The 20,598-nt window shown below is 44.6% G+C and overlaps 1 protein-coding gene across 6 annotated transcripts in view; it reads right to left on the bottom strand.

The window, feature by feature from the left end:
• The window catches only part of mgaa (MAX dimerization protein MGA a), a 42,003-nt gene that overhangs the window by 13,227 nt on the left and 8,178 nt on the right, over window positions 1–20,598 (bottom strand). For 5 of the 6 annotated variants that reach the window (XM_054741894.2, XM_054741897.2, XM_054741898.2 and 2 more), the window contains exons 2-14: window positions 18,569–19,694; window positions 14,353–16,030; window positions 11,384–11,492; window positions 11,160–11,261; window positions 10,937–11,065; window positions 10,675–10,836; window positions 9,780–10,513; window positions 9,292–9,589; window positions 8,492–8,622; window positions 8,333–8,410; window positions 8,054–8,153; window positions 7,555–7,934; window positions 4,041–5,135 (exon numbers count right to left, since the gene is read on the bottom strand). In XM_054741894.2, the coding sequence (XP_054597869.2) occupies window positions 4,041–5,135; window positions 7,555–7,934; window positions 8,054–8,153; window positions 8,333–8,410; window positions 8,492–8,622; window positions 9,292–9,589; window positions 9,780–10,513; window positions 10,675–10,836; window positions 10,937–11,065; window positions 11,160–11,261; window positions 11,384–11,492; window positions 14,353–16,030; window positions 18,569–19,641 (6,069 nt within the window). In that variant the 5' untranslated portion in view covers window positions 19,642–19,694. The remainder of the gene's footprint in view (window positions 1–4,040; window positions 5,136–7,554; window positions 7,935–8,053; window positions 8,154–8,332; window positions 8,411–8,491; window positions 8,623–9,291; window positions 9,590–9,779; window positions 10,514–10,674; window positions 10,837–10,936; window positions 11,066–11,159; window positions 11,262–11,383; window positions 11,493–14,352; window positions 16,031–18,568; window positions 19,695–20,598) is intronic. The other variant, XM_054741896.2, reaches the window with a different exon arrangement.

Genomic DNA, 20,598 nt, shown 5'->3' with positions numbered 1-20,598 from the left:
CTCCTAATAAGCACTGAAGATCCCAACATCTGAGCTATAGCAGAGGCTTGTAGGAGGATAGTAGCTGCAGACTCTCGTCACTCCCTTGTTTGAGTCAAAACACAGAACTGATTCCCTGGTGAATCACTACCTTGAGTTGGAGTGATTCAGTAGTTATTTCTCCTTTCGGAAGAGGGAGGTTGTTTTCCTGTTAGAAGTTTGCTCCTGAGCCAGATGCATTATGAATCAATCCTTCTGATCATGATAATGAGGTGATCTATACCCAACACAAAGGTAGAGCAAGGTGATCTGTACGTCAAAACTCCGCCTAACAATGGCAGACACAGTGATGATGTTGAAGATCCTGCTTACATTCTGGCTTTTTGTCCGAGTTTGAACCAGGAAAAGGCTGCAACCAGCGAGATATCAGGTAGAAATCTCTGGAAGAACCAGTGGCTCCACCCTTAGCCATTCAGTTACTGACAGGGCTTTACTATGGTTTTGTGTTGGGTTATTTATCAGGGCCCCTGGTTCATCGTGTTCGTGAGCCACAACAAAAATACGTTATATAAAGGCTCAAAGAACAGATTCTAATTGTTGGTCTGGGATGCCTTAAGACATATGTTGTGATTAGTCTCATAAATAATTTCAACCAGGTATGGTGAAGTCCTCTCAGTGAGACCTGAGTTCAGTAGACTCTTAGCGCTCTGTCAGATGAAATAAACCGAAAACAAAAGTAAAAGAAAGGAACTAGCTTCTGTTTATATTTGTTTTGTGCTGTTTTCATCAAAGCTCCAGGCTGCCAGATGTTGAATTATTTGTGTATTAACTCATTCACTGCCAATGACGACTAAAGTCGTCATTTGCATGTTTTTTACTGTTTGGGCATCGGAACAAGACCCCGCACTGAGAGAACAAACATCTCAGCTCTGAAGCCGATCTTCATCTGCATACGTCACACGTCACATGATCAGGAAGCAAAACATCCATGTGTTAGGAGATAGTTTTGGGCCGTTCCTGTAAAAAAAAAGTGAGGCGCGAACCGGAAAAGCGTCTGCCGATCACAATTCAAGAACGGATTATGAAAGAACGGAAAACGCTCGGAACGCGGATTCTTCCTGATGTAAGAGGTGAGTCTCTGCTTTGTTTTGGTTGTTTTGGCGTCGACATCATCCTAGCGGGCAATGTTGAGAAACACTGGCAGCGAAGGGCTTTAGCGGTCAGGAAACGGCTGGCAGTGAATGAGTTAACTGACCTGGGTCGCTATGCTCCAGGGTTTTATCTTACCTTTGAGAAATTTGTTCAAACTTGCTGGAACTGTCTTGATTTCATTGCACAGTTACTTATATCAGACACAGAGACCACATAACACACTATTTGTTCAGTTAGCATCAGCATGTCGCAGTCATGTTGGACACACGGTCTTCTGGTTTCTAATCCCATAAGGGATTACCACGACAGCAGGTGGTGAATTGTCTCCACAGAGATGATGTCAGCCGTGTGGAAGGACACTTTTGGAAACCTCCAAAGAGCCAGAAGTTCCTGTATTGGTGCTTGTACTATTTTCTCAGCTTTTTTTTCTATACAAACTAAGATAAAACTGAATCACTGCCTTAACGTTTTTATTTAGGTGTTGCTGTATTAAAGTAAAAGTGAGTTGCCATAGTTTAAATAGTTCAAAAGCTCAGAGTGTCTCTCCCCTGTGAGGAAAGTACCAGGAAGGTTCGGGCCGGACCAGTTACGACTGAGCTACAGCCAGTGGCGGACCAGATCACGGACAAAAACCATCCATCCACTTTCATACGCTTATCCAGAGTCGGGTCAAGGGGATAGCAGCCTAAGCAGAGAGGCCCAGACTTCCCTATCTCCAGCTACATGGGCCAGCTCCTCCAGGGAATCCCAAGGCCAGCCGACAAACATATGGCGCTTACACATTAGCTTCAGCACGGCCGGGTATGGGACTGATACAGAACTGGAATTTGGTTTCACACATGGGTCAGATATGCGTTTTCCAGTTGGAGGCGAGTACCCCATACTCCTGAAGTACCCCCCAAAGGGCTGCCAGGGGACGCGGTGGAACAATGTCTCCAAATCCACAAAACACATGTAGATTGGTTGGGCAAACTCCCACTCACCCTCTAAGGGTATAGAACTGGTCCAGTGTTCCATGGCCAAGACGGAAATCACATTTTTCTCCAGAACTTCTGAATGGACCTTCCGGGGAGGCTCAGGAGTGGGATCCTCCTGTAGTTGGAACACACTCTGCAGTCCCCCTTCTTAAATAGGGGGACCACCACCCCAGTCGGCCAATCCAGTGGAACTGCTCCCGATGTCCACGTGATATTGCAGAGTCGCATCAACCACCACAGCCGCACAACATCCAGAGACTTCAAGGACCTCCGGGCGAATCTCATCCACCCCCAGGACATTGCCACTGAGAAGTTTGTTGACAATCTCAGTGACCCCAGCCCCAGAGATCGGAGAGTCGAACCCAAAGTCCCCAGAGTCCGCTTCCTCACTGGAAGACATACTTGTGAGACAGAGGAGATCTTCGAAGTACTCCTCGCACTGATTCACAACGTCCCAAGTCAAGGTCAGCAGCACATCACCACCACTGTAAACGGTGTTGGTAGAGCACTGCTTTCCCCTCCTGAGATGCTGAATGGTGGACCAGAATCTGCTTGAAGCCATACGGAAGTCTTGCTCCACGGTCTCACCAAACTCCTTTCAATACCGGGTTTCTGCCGTTGCAGCTAACCGAGCTGCATTCCGCTTGGACTACCGGTACACATCAGCTGCCTCCGGAGTCCCACAAGCCAAAATGACCAGACGGGACTCTTTCCACAGCTTGACAGCATCCCTAACCGCCGGTGTCCACCAGTGGGTTCAGGGGTTGCTACCAAGACAGGCATAGATGACCCTGTGGCCTCAATTGAAGCATGGAACATGGCCCACTCAGACTCAGAGGGAATTGAAGCTCCTTCGGACAGTAAACTCTGCCAGACATTCCCAGCAGACCCTCACAATATGTTTAGGCCTGCCAGGTCTGACCAGCATCCTCTTCCACCATCGAAGCCAACTCACCACCACATAGTGGTTAGTTTACAGCTCCACCCCTCTCTTCACCCGAGTGTCCAAGACAAGTGGCTGCAGATCAGAAGAGAAGACAACTAAGTCTATCACCAAACTACAGCCTAAGGTCTCCTGGTGCCAAGAGCAAATGGACACAACTATGCTGGAACATGGTGCTCATTATGGACAATCCATGTGACAAGCAAAGAAGTCCAATTAAAAAACACTGCTTGAAATCCGATCGGGGGGCCGTTCCTCCCAACAACACCTTTCCAGGTCTCACTGTTGTTGCCCACATGAGCAATGAAATCTCCTAGGACAATGAGGGAGTCATTAAAAGGAGTGCTCTCCAGCACTCCTTGGGGGACTCCAAAAAAGGTTGGGTAGTCTGAGCTGCAGTTTGGTGCATAAGCACAAACCACAGTCAGGACCCATCCCCTCACACATTCGCATGAGGCTACCCTCTCAATTACCGGGGTAAACCCCAATGTACAAGCACCAAGATGGGCGGCAAAAAGTATGCCCACCCCTGCTTGGCACCCCTTAATGGGAGCAACTCCAGAGTGGTAGAAAGTCCAACCAGTCTTGAGGAAACTTGTTCAGGAGCTGAGGATCAGACTGCCATGGTTTCTGCCTTTGGCTACCACTCGGCACACAACACACCTGACCCCTTTGACCTCTCCCATGAGTGGTGAACTCATGGGACTAAAAACCAACGGATCCATCAGTTCCACCAGTAGAGCAATTTTTGTGGTCCTGTTTAAACCATCTGAATCAGTTTGTCTGAGCTAATCAGTCTGAGAACCTCCTCTGATATATCTGGAACACTGAGGTCAAAAACTACCCTCAGATTTAGGCCAGAAGAATTTCTGCCATCTCTGAAGAAATCCCAATGGACCGGTTTCTGCTCAGCAAAATAATCTAGGAAAATCAAGGCTGAAAATTTCTATAACAAAGAACTGAAAACCATCAGTAGATGGGGAGCTTACCTGAATCAGGTGATCAGTTCCCCCAGGGTGTTTCCTATTGGCTGGGAGGTATCCAGCAGGAGACACTTTTTTCAGAGAAGGCAGAGCTATCCCTTCAATCTTTTTTTTATTTGATTTCATTTTTGCACTTCTCTCCTGTCTTTCATCCTTGTATTTTGAGTGGCACTGACTCTCCTCCTTCATTTCACTTTTCTTTACTTCTTTCTGCCAGTCCTCTAAAACATCTGTCTCCTCTATCACCTCTTTCTGCCAGTCCTCTACAAGCTGTTCCTCTTCGAGTACCTCCTTCTCCCAATCCTCCACGGGCTGTGTCTCCACAGTCACCTCCTTCTGCCAGTCCTGCAGGGGCTGTGTCTCCACAGTCACCTCCTTCTGCCAGTCCTTTATGACCTGTGTTGCCTCAGTCACCTCCTTCTGCCAGTCCTGCAGGGGTTGTGTCGCCTCAGTCACCTCCTTCTGCCAGTCCTGCAGGGGTTGTGTCGCCTCAGTCACCTCCTTCTGCCAGTCCTGCAGGGGTTGTGTCTCCACAGTCGCCTCCTTCTGCCAGTCCTGCAGGGGTTGTGTCTCCACAGTCGCCTCCTTCTGCCAGTCCTGCAGGGGTTGTATCTCCACAGTCGCCTCCTTCTGCCAGTCCTGCAGGGGTTGTGTCTCCACAGTCGCCTCCTTCTGCCAGTCCTGCAGGGGTTGTGTCGCCTCAGTCACCTCCTTCTGCCAGTCCTGCAGGGGTTGTGTCTCCACAGTCGCCTCCTTCTGCCAGTCCTGCAGGGGTTGTATCTCCACAGTCGCCTCCTTCTGCCAGTCCTGCAGGGGTTGTATCTCCACAGTCGCCTCCTTCTGCCAGTCCTGCAGGGGTTGTGTCTCCACAGTCGCCTCCTTCTGCCAGTCCTGCACGGGCTGTGTCTCCTCAGTCACCTCCTTCTGCCAGTCCTCTATGACCTGTGTCTCCTCAGTCACCTCCTTCTGCCAGTCCTCCACGGGCTGTGTATCCTCAGTCACCTCAATCTGCCAGTCCTCTATATACTCTGGCTTCTGCACCTTCTTTCGGCAGTCTTTAGGAGATCGCTCATCACCAGGAGTCGGTTTTGATGGGTAGTCCTGAAAAACAAGAATTTTGATCAGACCTAATCTTCTGCGACTCAACTTCTAACAAGACCAAGTCAAAGTTAAAGTTAAAGTTAAAGTCCCATTAGTCGTCACACACACTGATGTGTGTGCAAAATTTGTTCTCCGCATTTGACCCATCCCCTGGGGGAGCGGTGAGCTGCAGACACAGCCGCGCTCGGGAACCATTTGGTGGTTTAACCCCCCAATCCAACCCCTTAATGCTGAGTGTCAAGCAGGGAGGCATTGGGTCCCATTTTTTCAAAGTCTTTGGTATGACCCGACCAGGAGTCGAACCCTGATCTCCCAGTCTCAGGGCGGACACTCTACCACTAGGCCACTGAGCTGGTATAAAGGGATAGTGGTTCAGGGCTTAGATGATTGCCCTGTCATTGGTGAGTTTCTAGTTTGACGCCAGTCTCTCTATTCATATCAATCATGTCCTTGGTCAAGACACTTCAAACCTCGCTGAACCCAACTGTAGTGTGCCACGGGGCAGCTGTGGCTACATTGTAGCTCATCACTACCAGTGTGTGAAATAATAGGGAAGGCTAATTATTGTTTACTTCAAATAAGATGCAAAGTATGAGAAAGACACTGATATCTGTGGTCCCCACCCATGAATCACTACAATATTTCGTTGGGCGAGTTTCAGTAGCCTCTTTCACCCTGGCAGCAAATTGGGGTAATGTGTCACAGCGTGTCGCATGGAATCGCTGTGGTGGCACAACGATGACGTAATATTGCGGCATTCATGCATTCATTGAAAGACCGACTCAGTGACCTAGTGGTAGAGTGTCCGCCCTGAGATCGGGAGATCAGGGGTTCGACTCCTGGTCGGGTCATACCAAAGAATTTGAAAAAATGGGACCCAATGCCTCCCTGCTTGACACTCAGCATTAAGGGGTTGGATTGGGGGGTTAAACCACCAAATAGTTCCCGAGCGCGGCTGTGTCTGCAGCTCACCGCTCCCCCAGGGGATGGGTCAAATGCGGAGAATAAATTTCACCACACACCTGAGTGTGTGTGTGACGACTAAATGGGACTTTAATCTTTAAGCTTGATAGCAATATTAACGCAATGGTGCACTTCTGAATGAAGACCAAGCCTTTGTGGAAGAGGGTGATGTCATGATCATGTGTTAGACTTGAGTCGAGCCCTGGGAGGCAACAACTGTCAAAAGGCAAGTGAACACGGGCAGTCGGTTTTGGTTTTTGAGAGATCTGGGACCTTCTGGTTTTTATGCTTGTTTAGTATGAGGATTGCTGTGAAGACTCTGACACAAGTCAGTGACTCAGTGCAATTTGCTGGGTTCCTTATATAGGAAACTTTTGTCTGATTGGCTTAATGAACTGACTTGTATTGGAATGTTTACTATGTGAGGTGCCTTGAGACGACTCTTGTTGTGATTTGGTGCTTTATAAATAAACTTGAATTGAATAGAAATTTTAGAGCTGAAGCACAGGTCATCAGACAAAACATGGGGACTGTAAAGGACAGCCACCTTTTAGAGCAGCTTGTGAAAAAAACTCAAGGAGCGTGGCTTTAAACTGGATAAAAACAAGTTAGATTCAAGCCAAGAAGATCTCTGTGACAGCACGTCAACAGCTCGGAGACCGGCCCCATACCACTATTATACCGTCATTGCATAATCTTTTGTGAAAAACACATGATGTCGCCACAGTACCTTCAAATGCTGACCACTTATGAATGACCAAAGGCTCCCTGATGCCACTTTCACTTTGCTGCAAAGCGGAGCCATTGTGTTATGAAAAAGGCAAGTGCCTCAAGGTTCTTATGCTGTTTGGGGCAGTTAGCCCTTGATACAGTCTCCCACAACCAACTGGTTCTGGGTCAGGGTACAGTCAAATGGGCCATTCCCATCTGTACCGGGTCGGCCCGGGCCGGCTAGCCCCAGTCGGCCCCAGCCTGGCCCGGTTGATTCCACACATCTTTGTCTTAAGCCCATGTGGGCTGATTCTACCCACCAATCAGAGGCTTGCTCTAATGGAAGGTGTGAATTTGCTGTCAGCAGTGGGTGTGTTGGCCCTGGTCGGCCTGAAGCAGACCCCCTCGAGAAGAGGGCTGAGAATGAGCCTTGGTTGGCCCGGAAAAATACCAGGCCATCCAGATATGTAAACAACCTACGCTACCCGGCCCGGGCCGACCCGATACAGATGGGAATGGCCCAAAAAGGTACAACTGACTGAGGTCCCGGCCCCTGCAGCCGTAAGGGACCAAAGCTTTTGATCTTGTGCCAGAATTAATGTTCGGTTGAGTTAAAAAAGTTGGGAGCCAAACCACAGGTTTGGTCCCCAACTTTTAAAACCCAGGGATGCATTTTATCCACTAATAAGGTGCCTGTGATTATCATAGCAGTCATGTCAGACATGAGACTCAGGTTTCTGCTCACCTGCTCATGTAGTGTGGACGATTTGACGTTTTTCTGGTTTCCTTTGGTTGCCTCTTTTTCTGGTACTGCATCTTGTTTCTTCTTCAGGCTGGGAGCGGAGACCTGGACCGTGTACTGGATGTACGGCCTGAATCCAGTCTTCACTAGAGTCTTATTGATGGGACTGATAAGGTATTTTTTGAACCAGAACCATTTGTCCAGTTGTTCCCGAGCCATCAGCCGACACAGCTTCTTCAAAACTAAGCTTCGGTCTTCATTACAATCCCATTTACAGTCGGCCATGATGAAGAGACGCCTGGCTGGCTTAGGTGTGCGCTCTGCAGGAGGATTTTGAGTAGACTTAACGAGGGATCCCTGGTCCTGCTGGGCCTTTTTAGTTGCTGAAGAAGAAAGAAAAACCTCCATCAGGCAAAGACCAGAATTAGAAAATACCACAGAAAATACTACGGGAAGTATAAACTGATGTTTGCGGGAGCAGGTGGGTTTGTCCTCAACCTACAAGAAGGAGAATCGGATGTTTTTGTTTCTGTCCCCTTGGAGGTCAGCTCTTGCTGTTTGAGAGTTTTCTGTCTGGTCAGCCTTGCATCGTTTGATGCCTCCTGTAGAAAAATAACAAAATAAAAAGTAATGATAATGTGGTTAGCTAACAGATAAGATCAGTTTAACATTAGGTGATCTATAATCACAGAAACAAACCAAGTTAGAACTAATTACAGCAAACGGCTAACATTTTTTACATATCTAAATTTGTTTCTTGACTTTAAAATCTGTGATTTACCTTCTGTTTCAAGGTCTTTCCTCTGAAGCACTGCACTCTAGCACAGCTGCTGTGAAGACTTCTGCATTTGGACTTGACCTACAGACAGAAGCAGAAACCACTGAAGCTGGTGAAGTATCCATCTGCTGTCCTGTTGTATTTATTGCAGAGTGAGCTTACAGCTGGGCTGGAGGAAGGCAGGGCAATGATCGGGTTGTACGTTGGCTCTGGATCAGTGTCCTCTACGTTCCTCCTCCACAGAGTGCGAACCCGCTTAACAGACTGGGTAACACTGTCTGCCTCCTTCAGTACTACACGGTGAACGATAATGATGAGCTTTACACAAATACATTTTTAATCATTTCAAACAAGTTCATCTTCACAAGAACGTGTTCAAAGTTAAGTTCGGTTAAGTCTGAAACCTTCCTCTACTCTGCCTCAATCTTGAAACCACAACAGACCCTACAAGGCACATACAGAACCCTGGCATTCATGCAACTGTTGAGTTCTGATGTAATATTTAAAAACAAACGTGAAGGGTCTTCTTAATAAGCAGTTGCACAATAAAGACAACAAGCTGGTGATCCTGCTGAATGAGACCGTTTGTCCCGAGGACAGGATAGCTCAGGGCTCATTGCTACCACTCTGCTGCTTTTTACCATCTTCCTGCTCTAACACACCTGATTTGAACGAATTAATAAGGTTTATACCACGGACCCCTGGTTTGATGCTTCTTGACTTTTTAGCCAGTTGAATCACTTCTGCATAGCAGTACTGTTTGTATTCTCTCTTGTGTTTTTGTAAGCGACCGCTGCGGAACCTGCCAAAGATATAGCCTACAGTCATATAGTCTATTACTGTTGATCACTCCTTCATTTAAATCAGGTGTGTAGGAGAAGGAAATAGCTAAACCTTGAGGACTGGGGCTGCTGACCCCCGTTTTTGGCACTTCTGTATTGATGATAACTTAAGAGTCATACCGTATGCCATCTTCATCCTCCTTTTCTTCTTCTTTTTCTTCTTCTTCTTCCTCTTCTTGGCTTTGTCATGGTGGGAGGGTGTGCTGGAGTCAGAGCTGTCGAGGTTCTTGAGAAGGACCACCTTCTGCTTCAGGCAGCTGCAGCCAAACATGCAGGGGGGACGACCACAGTGGCTGATCCTGGGGTTGTAGGACAAGCTGGAACAGACACAGCCAAGCCTGCAGAAGTCGTTCTGACAGGGGAGTGCTCGTTTCTGAGGCAGCTGGACCGGGGCGGTCGGATCCTCACTCACAAAACCCTGAGAAGAAGAGGAGGAATGACAGGAAGAGAAGATCATCACTTTACTGAGCGGTCTGACTAACCATTGAAACAATGACATTATGGCTACGTATTTGGTTTTTTTCTCGTAGGTGACTGATAAGTTTTGTTCCTGATGAGTCAACTAGAGAACAACAAATCATTTTGTGGTGTGACGTGTGTGTTCTCACAGTCTGAGTAAAGAGAGAAGTCAGCGCAATGGCGGCCCTCTCCTTTGTGATGCTGGTCGGGTCACAGCCCTCCCACACCACACCGTTCTCCAGTTCCTTCTGTCTCAGCAGGGCCCGAGTCACCGTGGGTTGGCTTTCCCTCTTGCCAGCATTCACACTTGGACCAGAAGTCTGCTCGAGCTCAGAATCTGACTCCACTGGGGCCAGATCCCGGTGCATATCTGAAACCACGGCAATGGACCCGGAATGGCTGAGGATATGGGATGAGGTAATGTGTTTGAGCTTTCTTCTCCTAGCAACAGGGGGTTGTTTTACAGATTTGATGGGCTGAGACAGCCCACCAGGTGTCAGGACTACAGGCTGTTGCAGGACACATGGACTGGATTCAGACAGAGCCGGCTTGGATTTGTTCCGTTTGGGACCCCTGAGTTTCTTCTCCGTCCTTCTGTCGATTTTTGTTTCACTGAGACGAGGTCTCTTAGATGGTGGGATGAAACCTGAAATGAGGTCTGAGGCAGGTGAGACAGTTGTCTTGTTCGTCTGAATGTGGTCCAACGTCCGAACGTAACTGGAGCTGATCTTGGGGAGCTTATAGACTGGCGTCTCCACCGGAGGTTGGGAGAAACTTGCAGCTCGCTCATCGATCAGCTTGCCTTCATTCTCCAGATACTCATCCAGCATGTCGCTGCAGAATGCTGACAGGTTCTTCTTCTGCGGTTCGGAACTGGGAACACCTGTAGGATGCAACGCAGATTAAATCTGAGACCTGGTCCAGGATCCTGACTGTCTGATGTCTTCAGCTCATTGTTAAGATCCAAGATGGTTTTAAGCATTCTTTGATCACTGCTTAACTTGTGATCTTATATTTTGAGAGATATATTTTACTAGACCCTACCAAGCTGTGGTGTTGAACCAGACAGCTGAGGACCTGTGGGAGCTTCTGGGCCAGACTCTGAGATGGGTAAGGTCATTGATGATGTGAACTTCTCTCTCCAGCCTTTAATCTGAGTCACATCTGTAGTTTTTCCCGTTCTGGATAGAAACGTAGAAGAACCACCTGAAGGTAAAGGACAACGAATAACTTAGTGAAACCTTCTTTTGCAGTTTGGGTTAAGACTCTGGCTCTCTGTTCTTGAGTTTCACTTTAGACACCTCACCTTGAGATGGTGGCAGAGTCCGAGTTTGTGGCTCCACATCGGTTCCAGGTGGAGGGATGGGAAGACAGACTCCTAAGTACTGTAGGTCAATGGACAGGGCCGGATCCAGAAGAGTCATCTTAAGTCCAACTGAGCTCACAAAGAGCAGCCAACACAAACAAACGTTGGCTTAGCCGAGCCACCTGTACAATGATATGACTCCTTTAGCGCGGGAGATGCTTACCTTCCTGTAGCACTGGATGGATGACCTGTCTGTATTTCATCAGGTCCAGGTCTTTCAAAAGATTTTTCTGGAAGGCAGCAATGGTTTCCTTCACACAATCTGCTGAAATACAGTAAAGTTGTATTCCAGAGCTGAACTTTTTGAGTACCTTACACCTGACTAAAGTCTGTAGCATATTTAACATTTACACAGAAGATGTTTTTAAACGATAGGTCAGATCATACCATCGTTGCTGAGTTTGGGTTTCTCGTCTGTTTGTTTTTCTTCAGGAAGTATCCGAGGTTGAGAGTTAAGATCTCCACAAGAATCTGCAATGTGGATTCTGAGCGCCTCCTGAAACATTAAAATGGATTTTATCTTCCATGTTCATGGAATATCCTATCAGCAACTATTTAATCATTAAGCTAAGAATCACATTGGAGAACATTAATAACTGCTCTGGTTAACAGCAAAACAACAACAACATACAACCCTTTAAATGAACCCAGTATCTGAGTAGGCCTGCTTTAGACAAACAGCATTCTGACCATAAACCTTTAAAGGACACACACTGAAATAATTTAAAACTTTAAGTCAGAAAAGGGTAGAATGCCTTGTCTGGGTCAGGGATGAGGTCCTGCCCAAGTGGAGGAGTTGAAGTATCTCGGGGTCTTGTTCACGAGTGAGGCAAAGATGGAACGAGAGATCAACAGGTGGATTGGTGCTGCATCTGCAGTGATGCGGGCGTTGTACCGATCTGTCGTGGTGAAGAGAGAGCTGAGCCAGGAGGCTAAGCTCTAGATTTACCGGCCGATCTACATTCCTAACCTCACCTATGGTCATGAGCATTGGGCCTCCGGCTTGCATCGCTGGTGAGGTTTCCCGGGAACGTCCAACCGGGAGAAGACCTAAAGGAAGACCCGCTGGAGGGACGATGTCTCGCGGTTGGCCAGGGAACACCTTAGGATTCCCCTGGAGGAGCTGGCCCAAGTGGATGGGGAGAGGGAAGTGTGGGCCTCTCTGCTTAGGCTACTGCCCCCGCAAATGGATGGATGGAATTTTAACACCAGGGTGTAATTGTGCTATATAACTAAAGTTTTCTTTTGTTATTACAATTTTCAAAAGTGTTTATTTTCATAGAAAACAAAGTGATCAAATATGGACACTGGCCCTGTCAATAATATTAGAATATTTGACAATGCTTTTATTTAAGGATCTGCCTCAATGTCCTCTTTATCATCGTCACTGATCGCAGGATTGGCTGGCACAATTCAATTCAATTCAAAAATACTTTATTAATCCCAGAGGGAAATTGATTGCTGTAGTAGCTCAGAATTACAGTCCTCCTCCAATTTACATAGAAATATTATCTTAAAAATGAAAAATAGATTTCATATTATATTTGTTATTATTACTGTTAACAACATTGTGAATATTATATTGAAAAAAAAAAACTATAGATTTTTACCAAAAATGTACATTTCTTTTACTTGTTCTGGGCATATTATCAAATATGGCAGCTGCGATTTGATATACATATATCCTTATTTAGCAAAACTGGTGAACCTTGTGATGTGAGAGTTTAATAAAACTACCATTGTTAGCTTTTTTTAGATCATGAGGAGAGACCGAGCTGCAGGAAGGCAGTTTTCCAGCACACCAATATTTAGCACGTCACAGCCCTGCGCTGATTGGTCGAATGGCAGCATGGCTCAAACTGTGACTATCTTGATCTCTGATGATTGGTTGGGTGAAATCCTGTAATTCTACGAGTCCGTGAAAAGGCACACTTGACATAATTTATTATGTGAGTGGAAGTGTCTAAATATAGACACTGGCTCTATAAAGGGTTAAAGACATTTGTGTAACATATTTTCTCTGATAGTACCAGGGTCATTGCCCCCATCTAGAACCTGTCAAAGTAGATAAATGTGAGACCACTTTCAGACGAGTAGGAGACTCAAACTGAGACATATTCAAGGCAATTTGAGACTAGATGCAACATGAAAATTTGTTGATGTGATTGTTTTAGAAGTCATATATATCATATCATATATGAAATGATCAGATAAAAAAACTTACCACATACGTTTTGAAATAATGGTGTTTTTTCCACATTGCATGAAACATTTGGTGTTTCTTGGACTTAAAAACAAACATCCCAAAAAGATCCACCTGGAGTGGGCGAGGGATTGAGGTTTACAGCATGAAAACACGCACACGCACGCACGCACGCACACACACACACACACACACACACACACACACACACACACACACACACACACACACACACACACACACACACACACACACACCACACCAAGCTCACAATAGTGGGTGACTGGTGTGTGGATTTGTTGTTTTTTTTAGAATCCGGAACATAAACAAAGTTGTCATTTGTTAATTATTTTTGAATTGACTGTGTTTCATTCTATAGTGTACTGCCTCTGTCTTCTTGTGTTTCATTTCTCTGCGGTAGGAGGACCCACTCGTAAACGAGATGTTTCATCTCAAGTGGTTTAATCCTCCTAAAATATAAGTTAATAAATAAATAAACTACAGATTTACAATGTTTCTAATTACAAATAGAGAGGATTTTATATCTGTTGTGAATGTACAGGACTTCAATGAAAATTGCTTTACAAATAAATTTTATTATTATTAAAGTATGAGCAAATCTAAAGTAGTACGTTTTCAGCAGCTTTTGCCAAAAGTACCATTATCCCACAAAGATCTATGTATTTAACGGTAAATGTAAGTGTCGTCTACAAAATATTACAAAGGATGTTATATGTCCGTATGGAGAAGCAAATGAATGGAGAATAAGTGTGGACCAAAAATACAACCACAGGGAACTCCATGTCAGAAGAGGGGGCTAACATGCTGTGGTTAATGGAGTTAAATAATTACTGCTAAAACCAAAAACCTAAGTCAAAAAAATAATTTAAATCATGAAAAACTTTGTAGAGGACCAACTAAATCTACTAAGACTTAGTAAAGGTCAACTAAGGCAAAGAACTTCTGAATCAGACTAAATTAAGTGCACTTAAAAACAATCCACCATGCCCTGCATAACTTTCTACCTGTTTAACCTAATGACTTTTAAAGAAGTGGAATTAAAGTTGTAATACAAGAATTCTGGCACATAGTTAAGGGTTTTACTTGTGTTGTGTGTCCTTACATCTCCTGAAAGTAGTTTCTCTAGGTTTACCTTAGACGTGAATGAGATAAAAAGCTGCTCCTCCACTTCATCCAGGTTAGGCTGCTTACTTCTGTAGTCATCCAAACTCTGGTCCATGTCCAACCGGGCTAGCTTTGTAGACTTGGAAGCCTTCTTTTTCGTGCAGGGCTTGCCGACTGGAACTTGTAGCATCTGCGAAGAAGCTTCTTGTATTTCTGCCACAGTTGGGGATGGACAAGGAGCAGATGTGGGCTCTGTGTTTGCAAATTCCACCCCCATCCCAATATCGACATCAGTGGTGAAAAGGTGCACAAGATCTGACAGGGAAGGTGTTGGGGACAATCCATTTTCATCTAGTGAAGAGAATGTGGGGGACAAGGATAGCTGGAGGGTGAGGGGGGACAACTCTCCAGGGAAAGGCAGAGGTGGTTCAGTCTCTTGAAATGATTGAGTGGAGCCATTTGGGGAGGTGGGTGTTGAATTAAGACTTGGTGGTTGAAGGTGGCGAGGAAACAAAGGTGGTGTAACAGACATTAAAGGAGAAACCTGATGGGGGGAATGAAATGTAAACAAAGACTGTACATTTGTCTCAGGGGGAGGTAACACTGTGTGCCATTTAAGGACTGATGTACTTTTGCTGTGTTCTGGGTCCTTAACAGATTCATTTGTAGCAGCTGCTGCAGAGGAGGACTCAGTATCTAAACCTAAACATGCTGGTAAGGAAGGTAATGGTTCTGGAGAACTTGCAAGAGACAGAGGACCAAAGTCAAAAGAACACTCTGAGTAAAAGAGCAAAGGCTCAGACTTCAAGGGGTCAGAAGACTCTACTGCAGTTTTAGGAGAGTTTGGGGCAGATAACACTGTATGTGGGAGCGAATGGGAAACGGGAAATGAGGTAGAACATGTTGAGAGGGAGGGGGGACTAAAGGAATCATGGAAGTTAGTCGTCACTGGTTTATCATCAGGGACTTTTAGCTCTGAACCCAGACCTTCAGGAGCAAAGGCTAAGGGGTCATCAGTTTTTGTGTCCACTGAATATGAAGCCATGATAGAGTTATGACTTAACTGACTGGAGGACTGTTCTGCTGCCTCCCCTGCTTGTTCAGTTCCATCCAAATCTATTTGATCCGGATGAGCACTGCTGCATTCTGTGGTGTTCCTGACTATGGCCTCTAGATGGGGAGCTGCAATAGCATCCTTGGATTTAGGGGGAGATTCAGTTGGAGGTGCTTGGGTAGGAGAGGTCATTTTGCCATTGGTCTTTTTATATTTTGTTGAGTGCTGTTTTAAAAACAGAGCAAGTGCTGGCAAGGGCAACCGAGCCGGACGCTTTTGTTGCTTCACAGTATCTGATGCAGCGGCTGAGACATGTTGGTGGTCTGAGTATTCTGAGGAAACCTGACCCACTTCTGAGGGAGCAGCACTACAACAGTTAGGCTCCATGTTCAGATGATGCTTTCCATCTTTTAGTTTCCGATGTCTTTCCCCAGTTGGACTTTGCTTTCGAGGTGTGGAGGGAGATGTACTGTCCCTTTCACCAACACCTAGTTTTTTGCCTTCAGTCGAACTTGTGGCTTTAGTGTTACTCTGTGGTGCACTGAGAGAGCTGCTCTGGTCGCTGTCAAGCTGCTCCACGGGGCACCTCCGAAGCGAAACATGAGCCTCACGAATCAGCTCAGAAATCAGCTTCTGAGCTGGATGTGAATTGCTGATGAAGAAAACAAAGACAGCATCACTTACCATCTATGGTTACTTTTCTATGCACAACAAACCTCCAATACTGATTTTGAGGGAAATTTCACAAGTGTGGTATTTGGTCCTTTTAACTCATACCCTGGTTATGTTTTTGAAGGTATGAACACAGTAATCACACTTTGATGTGGACTCAAAAAACTAAACAGACCCTTTGAAGAAGGCAGCCCCTGTACTACACTGAACCAACTCGAGAACGGTTTTGAAATATGATCGGACAAAATTACCATATGAATGCTGAAGGACTGAGCCAAATGTCTTCCTGTACCCAGGTTGAAGCCAAGTTTGAGAATATTCTCATTCACCGAGTTGCAGTATAATTTTTGGTCTCAGCACATGATCAGGACAGAATTATCCAATATCAAATCATAATACATTTGCTGTTGCTACACATTGGGAAATGAAAAACCCTACAATATTAAGTTTACAACAGATTTTTATTGGCTCACTTTTAAAATAAATGAGCTAAGTAGTCTAATGTTTTAGTCTAATGTTTTAATTAGGGCTGCACAATATATTGCAAATGTATCGTCATGGCAATATCAGCATGCGCAATATGCATATAGCAAAGAACAGAAAAAATTTGCAATGAATGGTCAGCTCAAATGTTTGCTACATACAATGTATTTTCAAACAGAAGCATGAAGTTTTTGACAAATCAAATAAAGCTCTTCACCCATGTGGCCAATTGGGTGGGTTCTCATAGGTTAAACGCCCGCCCCTGAAGCCGGCGGCGTGTAATTTGGATGGTTAGCAAACACCTGAGTTAGCTTCTTTCTGCTGATTGTGCTTTTTTATGAATCCACTGATTGATCTTTTTCCCTTCCCTCACATCTCTTGATGACAATTTTTTGCTTTTCCCATTTCTCATGATTTATTGTTTAGTCATTTTAAAATTGTTTATTTCTTTGTTTTTGATTTTTTTTTATGTTACGAAGTTGAGTTTTTATGTATTGCAGGTCATATCGTCATCGCAACATTACTCACTGTTATAGAGAATTGCAGGTTTTCCTAATATCATGCAGCCCTAGTTTTAATGTTCTAATATTTTTATGTTTGACTAAAAAAAAATCCACCTCATACTTTAATATCATTCCTAAACAGAAAACCTTAACTCCACATTTGAGGTTGAAGGAGCAGGAACCTACCATGAACGGACTACCAGCAAGGCCCGGTGCCTGAAAGACAGGCTCGGACCAAAGCAGTGTGGCGATTGTCTGGGTCATGGAAATGATGGCCATGGGGTAATGGGAATCTGGCTCACCATGTGTGAACACTTTTCATAACACCATGCAACACCATCAAACAGAAGAGTAATTACGAATGTACTGTGCTGCAACATTGTTGTTAAAGTCTCATTAGTCATCATCGCACTTGTAAAATTCATCATCGCATTTGACCCATGCCCGTGGGAAGCGGTGAGCTGCAGCAGTGGCCTCTCTTGGGAACTATTTGGTGGTTTAACCCCCTAATCCAACCCCTTAAAGCTGAGCATCAAGCAGGAAGGCATTGGGTCCCATTTTTTAAATCTTAGGTATGATCTGATCGGGATTTCAACGCCGATCACAGTCCCAGGGAGGACACTACCACTAGGTTCCTGAGAAAGTTATTTGTTCAAATCAGTCCTGCCGGCATTTGTTTACTATTTGTGCGTTCCTATAGGCTAACCAGAATAATACAGACATGAAAGGGAGCAAGTCGCTACCTACCACCGTGGAATCGAAAGCACTTTATTCAATAATTGGGTTTTCTAACTGACCGGTAAACTCGGACAAAGGCTCCCACTCTGATAACGGTATTAGCTCAATTATTGCTATTGCTCAACTTAGATGTGCACCACACCGACTGTAGTTGTGCTGCTAAAGGCTTAAACTGCTGGAGGACATACTGACCGCTTTTCTACTCTCTGCTACTTTCTTCTTCCACTGTTTTCTAATTGCATTATTTCCAGTTATTTTAACAGCTAACTTTATGTTTTCTTTGTGTTTTTCTCTCTAGAGAAGCTACACCTGGTCTGAGGTTCTGTTCGACTGATGCCTACCTGGAGGGGCTCATCAGCTGGCTTACTACGACCTTTGTTGTGAATTGGTCCTTTGTAAACTTAACTGAATTTAAGGGACTTGTGAAACATAAGTGTAATAGAAATGCAGAACACAGACTGTGAAAGGCTTACTTAAGGAGGACCCACTCTTTTAAATACGATCAAACAGTTGAAACTCTAAAAATTAGACAAGTGTGCAAAAGTGCATTATTTCAGTAGTTTCAACTTTATAATTGGAGTGACTATCAGACTAGCTATTTAACACTCATGCATGCACACACGCACGCGCGCACACACACGCACGCACACACACACACACACAACTTTAGTTTCTTAAGAGTTAAAGGACCTTGAACTGAGACTTAAAATAGGACTTTAAATAAAACATGTGGTAAAAATAAATAAAATTAAGAATAGTTAAGAGATTTTTCACGATTAAAGTGTAACTCTTACCTTGGAGTTTCCTTTGGAACAGCAGCTGAACACGGATCATTGTTCTTTGTGGAATTTTTCTGATGGTCGATAGAAAATCTTGAGACCCCTTCTTTTGAACATTTAGGTTTATGGTTTTCAAGCAAAATCTTCAAGCTTTTCTTCACAGGATGTTGCTCAGAGACAGAATCACTCCCATCTTTGTTCACGTCTTTGCCTATGTTGGCTTTCAGTTTAAGGCCCCATGAATTTAGTCCACCCTCCTTCAGTCCTTTAGCAAATGGATTGTAGTTTACTTTCAGCTGAGCAAACTGAGGGTTTTGGTATGTAGTAACAGTTATAAACTCAGTCTGACGAAACGAGAAAGTCAGGACATTGGGATCATTTAGTCTGATAATGTCTGTAGCTTTGTCCATCTCTACTAAATGCAGTCGTGGCAAATAGCGGTGCAGCGGATGGAGGATAATATTCTCCTCTTGGTATGAGAGGTTGTTAGTAAGCTTTAGTTTGTAGAAGGACACAGGACTTTGCATCCAGTGTTGGCCTGTTGCTGGAGACTCCGGATGTATGAATGGCTTACTTTTTATGTGACATTCTGCTTTTCTAGAAGTCTGCCAACCCTCACCAGTCCATATGTATTGGTTGTTGTCTAAAGGCTGGATGTCCATGATCAGACTGTACTTCCTGTGTGGCTGCAGACCAGAGATGCGAAAGCGGCAGTATGGAAACATTCTGCAGCCTTGTTTAGTCAGAATCATTTCTGTCCTGCATCTGAAGTACTCGTTCCACATGCTGTTATTGTCTAGTGTCACTTTGACTCCTTTACAAATGCTGTCAGGTGGCATGTTTTCAGACTGAGCGTTTAAACTGTTGGAATGCTTTTCACTCATCTTCATGATGGCCTCCTTGGTTTTAGTTGTAGCGCATCTACCACTAAAATCCATTTCATCACAGAACTCACGGCTGCTTTGAACACTTCCGCCTTTATGAATCTTCTCTGGTTTCAGAGGCACATGGCGTGCAGGCAAATGGTTGGCTGCAGTGCCCCCTTCTTTTAGGAAACCCATACTCTGGTGAGTTCTTGTAGAGGCCATGAACAAGTCCCAGTAGGATCCCTCTTCATTGCACAACAGTTCAGGAACGCATTCTGAAAAAGATCAAACCGTGTCACTAACTAGCCTTAGGCGAGACATTCTGTGTGAGAAAAACTGACAAGCATCTTTCCGTTCTACTGGACATTGCTTTGACAGAACCACAGAAATGCTGAAGCTTCCACAGAACTGAGCCATGCAGCAGAACCTGTTGGATCACCAGTAGAGTGTTCACCTATTCACAAAACATGCTATGTTGGGGCTGAGCGATAAGGTGTCAAATCAATATAACAATACATTTTCAATTAGGACAACTACCCGAACAGTGACAGTTTGGGGGAGCAGTGGTGGTGGTAAATTTAGTCTAGAAAATACTTGTTCCTACAAAAATCCTTTAAAACCATTTGGTAACATTTGGGATCTGATTGCTCCCCCTTTAGTTGATTTTAATTAAGTTTTAATTATCAGTTATTTCAGTGAAATAGTTTGCGGGCCATTGCTGTCAAACATCAAGTAAGACACAATTATCAGAAAACTAACAGCAGATAATGGGGAAAAAATAACAAATGTTGGATTATGAAAACGGCTTTGATGAGAGAAACTGATAAATTACCAAAAGACTTACACTTATAGTGAATCTTTTCATGTTGCACAACCAAATTCTACTGCACTATAGACAAACTACTGCAATAAACTACCATGTTATGGGTAACAAAGCATTTCAGCAATTAAAAAAACTTTCAGGTTTTCACTGTAAGCTACAGTTTATTTTCAGCTCAGTTTTTCAGAGGACATGAACAACAAAAGTCTTTCATTGTACACAGAAGTAAAAAAACTGATCGATAAAAAGAATGCTATGAACAAATGAAGACTTTGTGTTCTTACTTATAAAATATGTTTGGTTATTGTCTTCAATAAAACAAAACAGAAGGTCAACTGTCTGTCCTTGTTCTCAGCTGC

Source organism: Nothobranchius furzeri, chromosome 18 (genome assembly GCF_043380555.1).
Source record: "Nothobranchius furzeri strain GRZ-AD chromosome 18, NfurGRZ-RIMD1, whole genome shotgun sequence".
NCBI lineage: Eukaryota > Metazoa > Chordata > Actinopteri > Cyprinodontiformes > Nothobranchiidae > Nothobranchius > Nothobranchius furzeri.
Note: the sequence above shows the minus strand (reverse complement) of the source record. Positions and strands in the feature narration are given on the sequence as shown.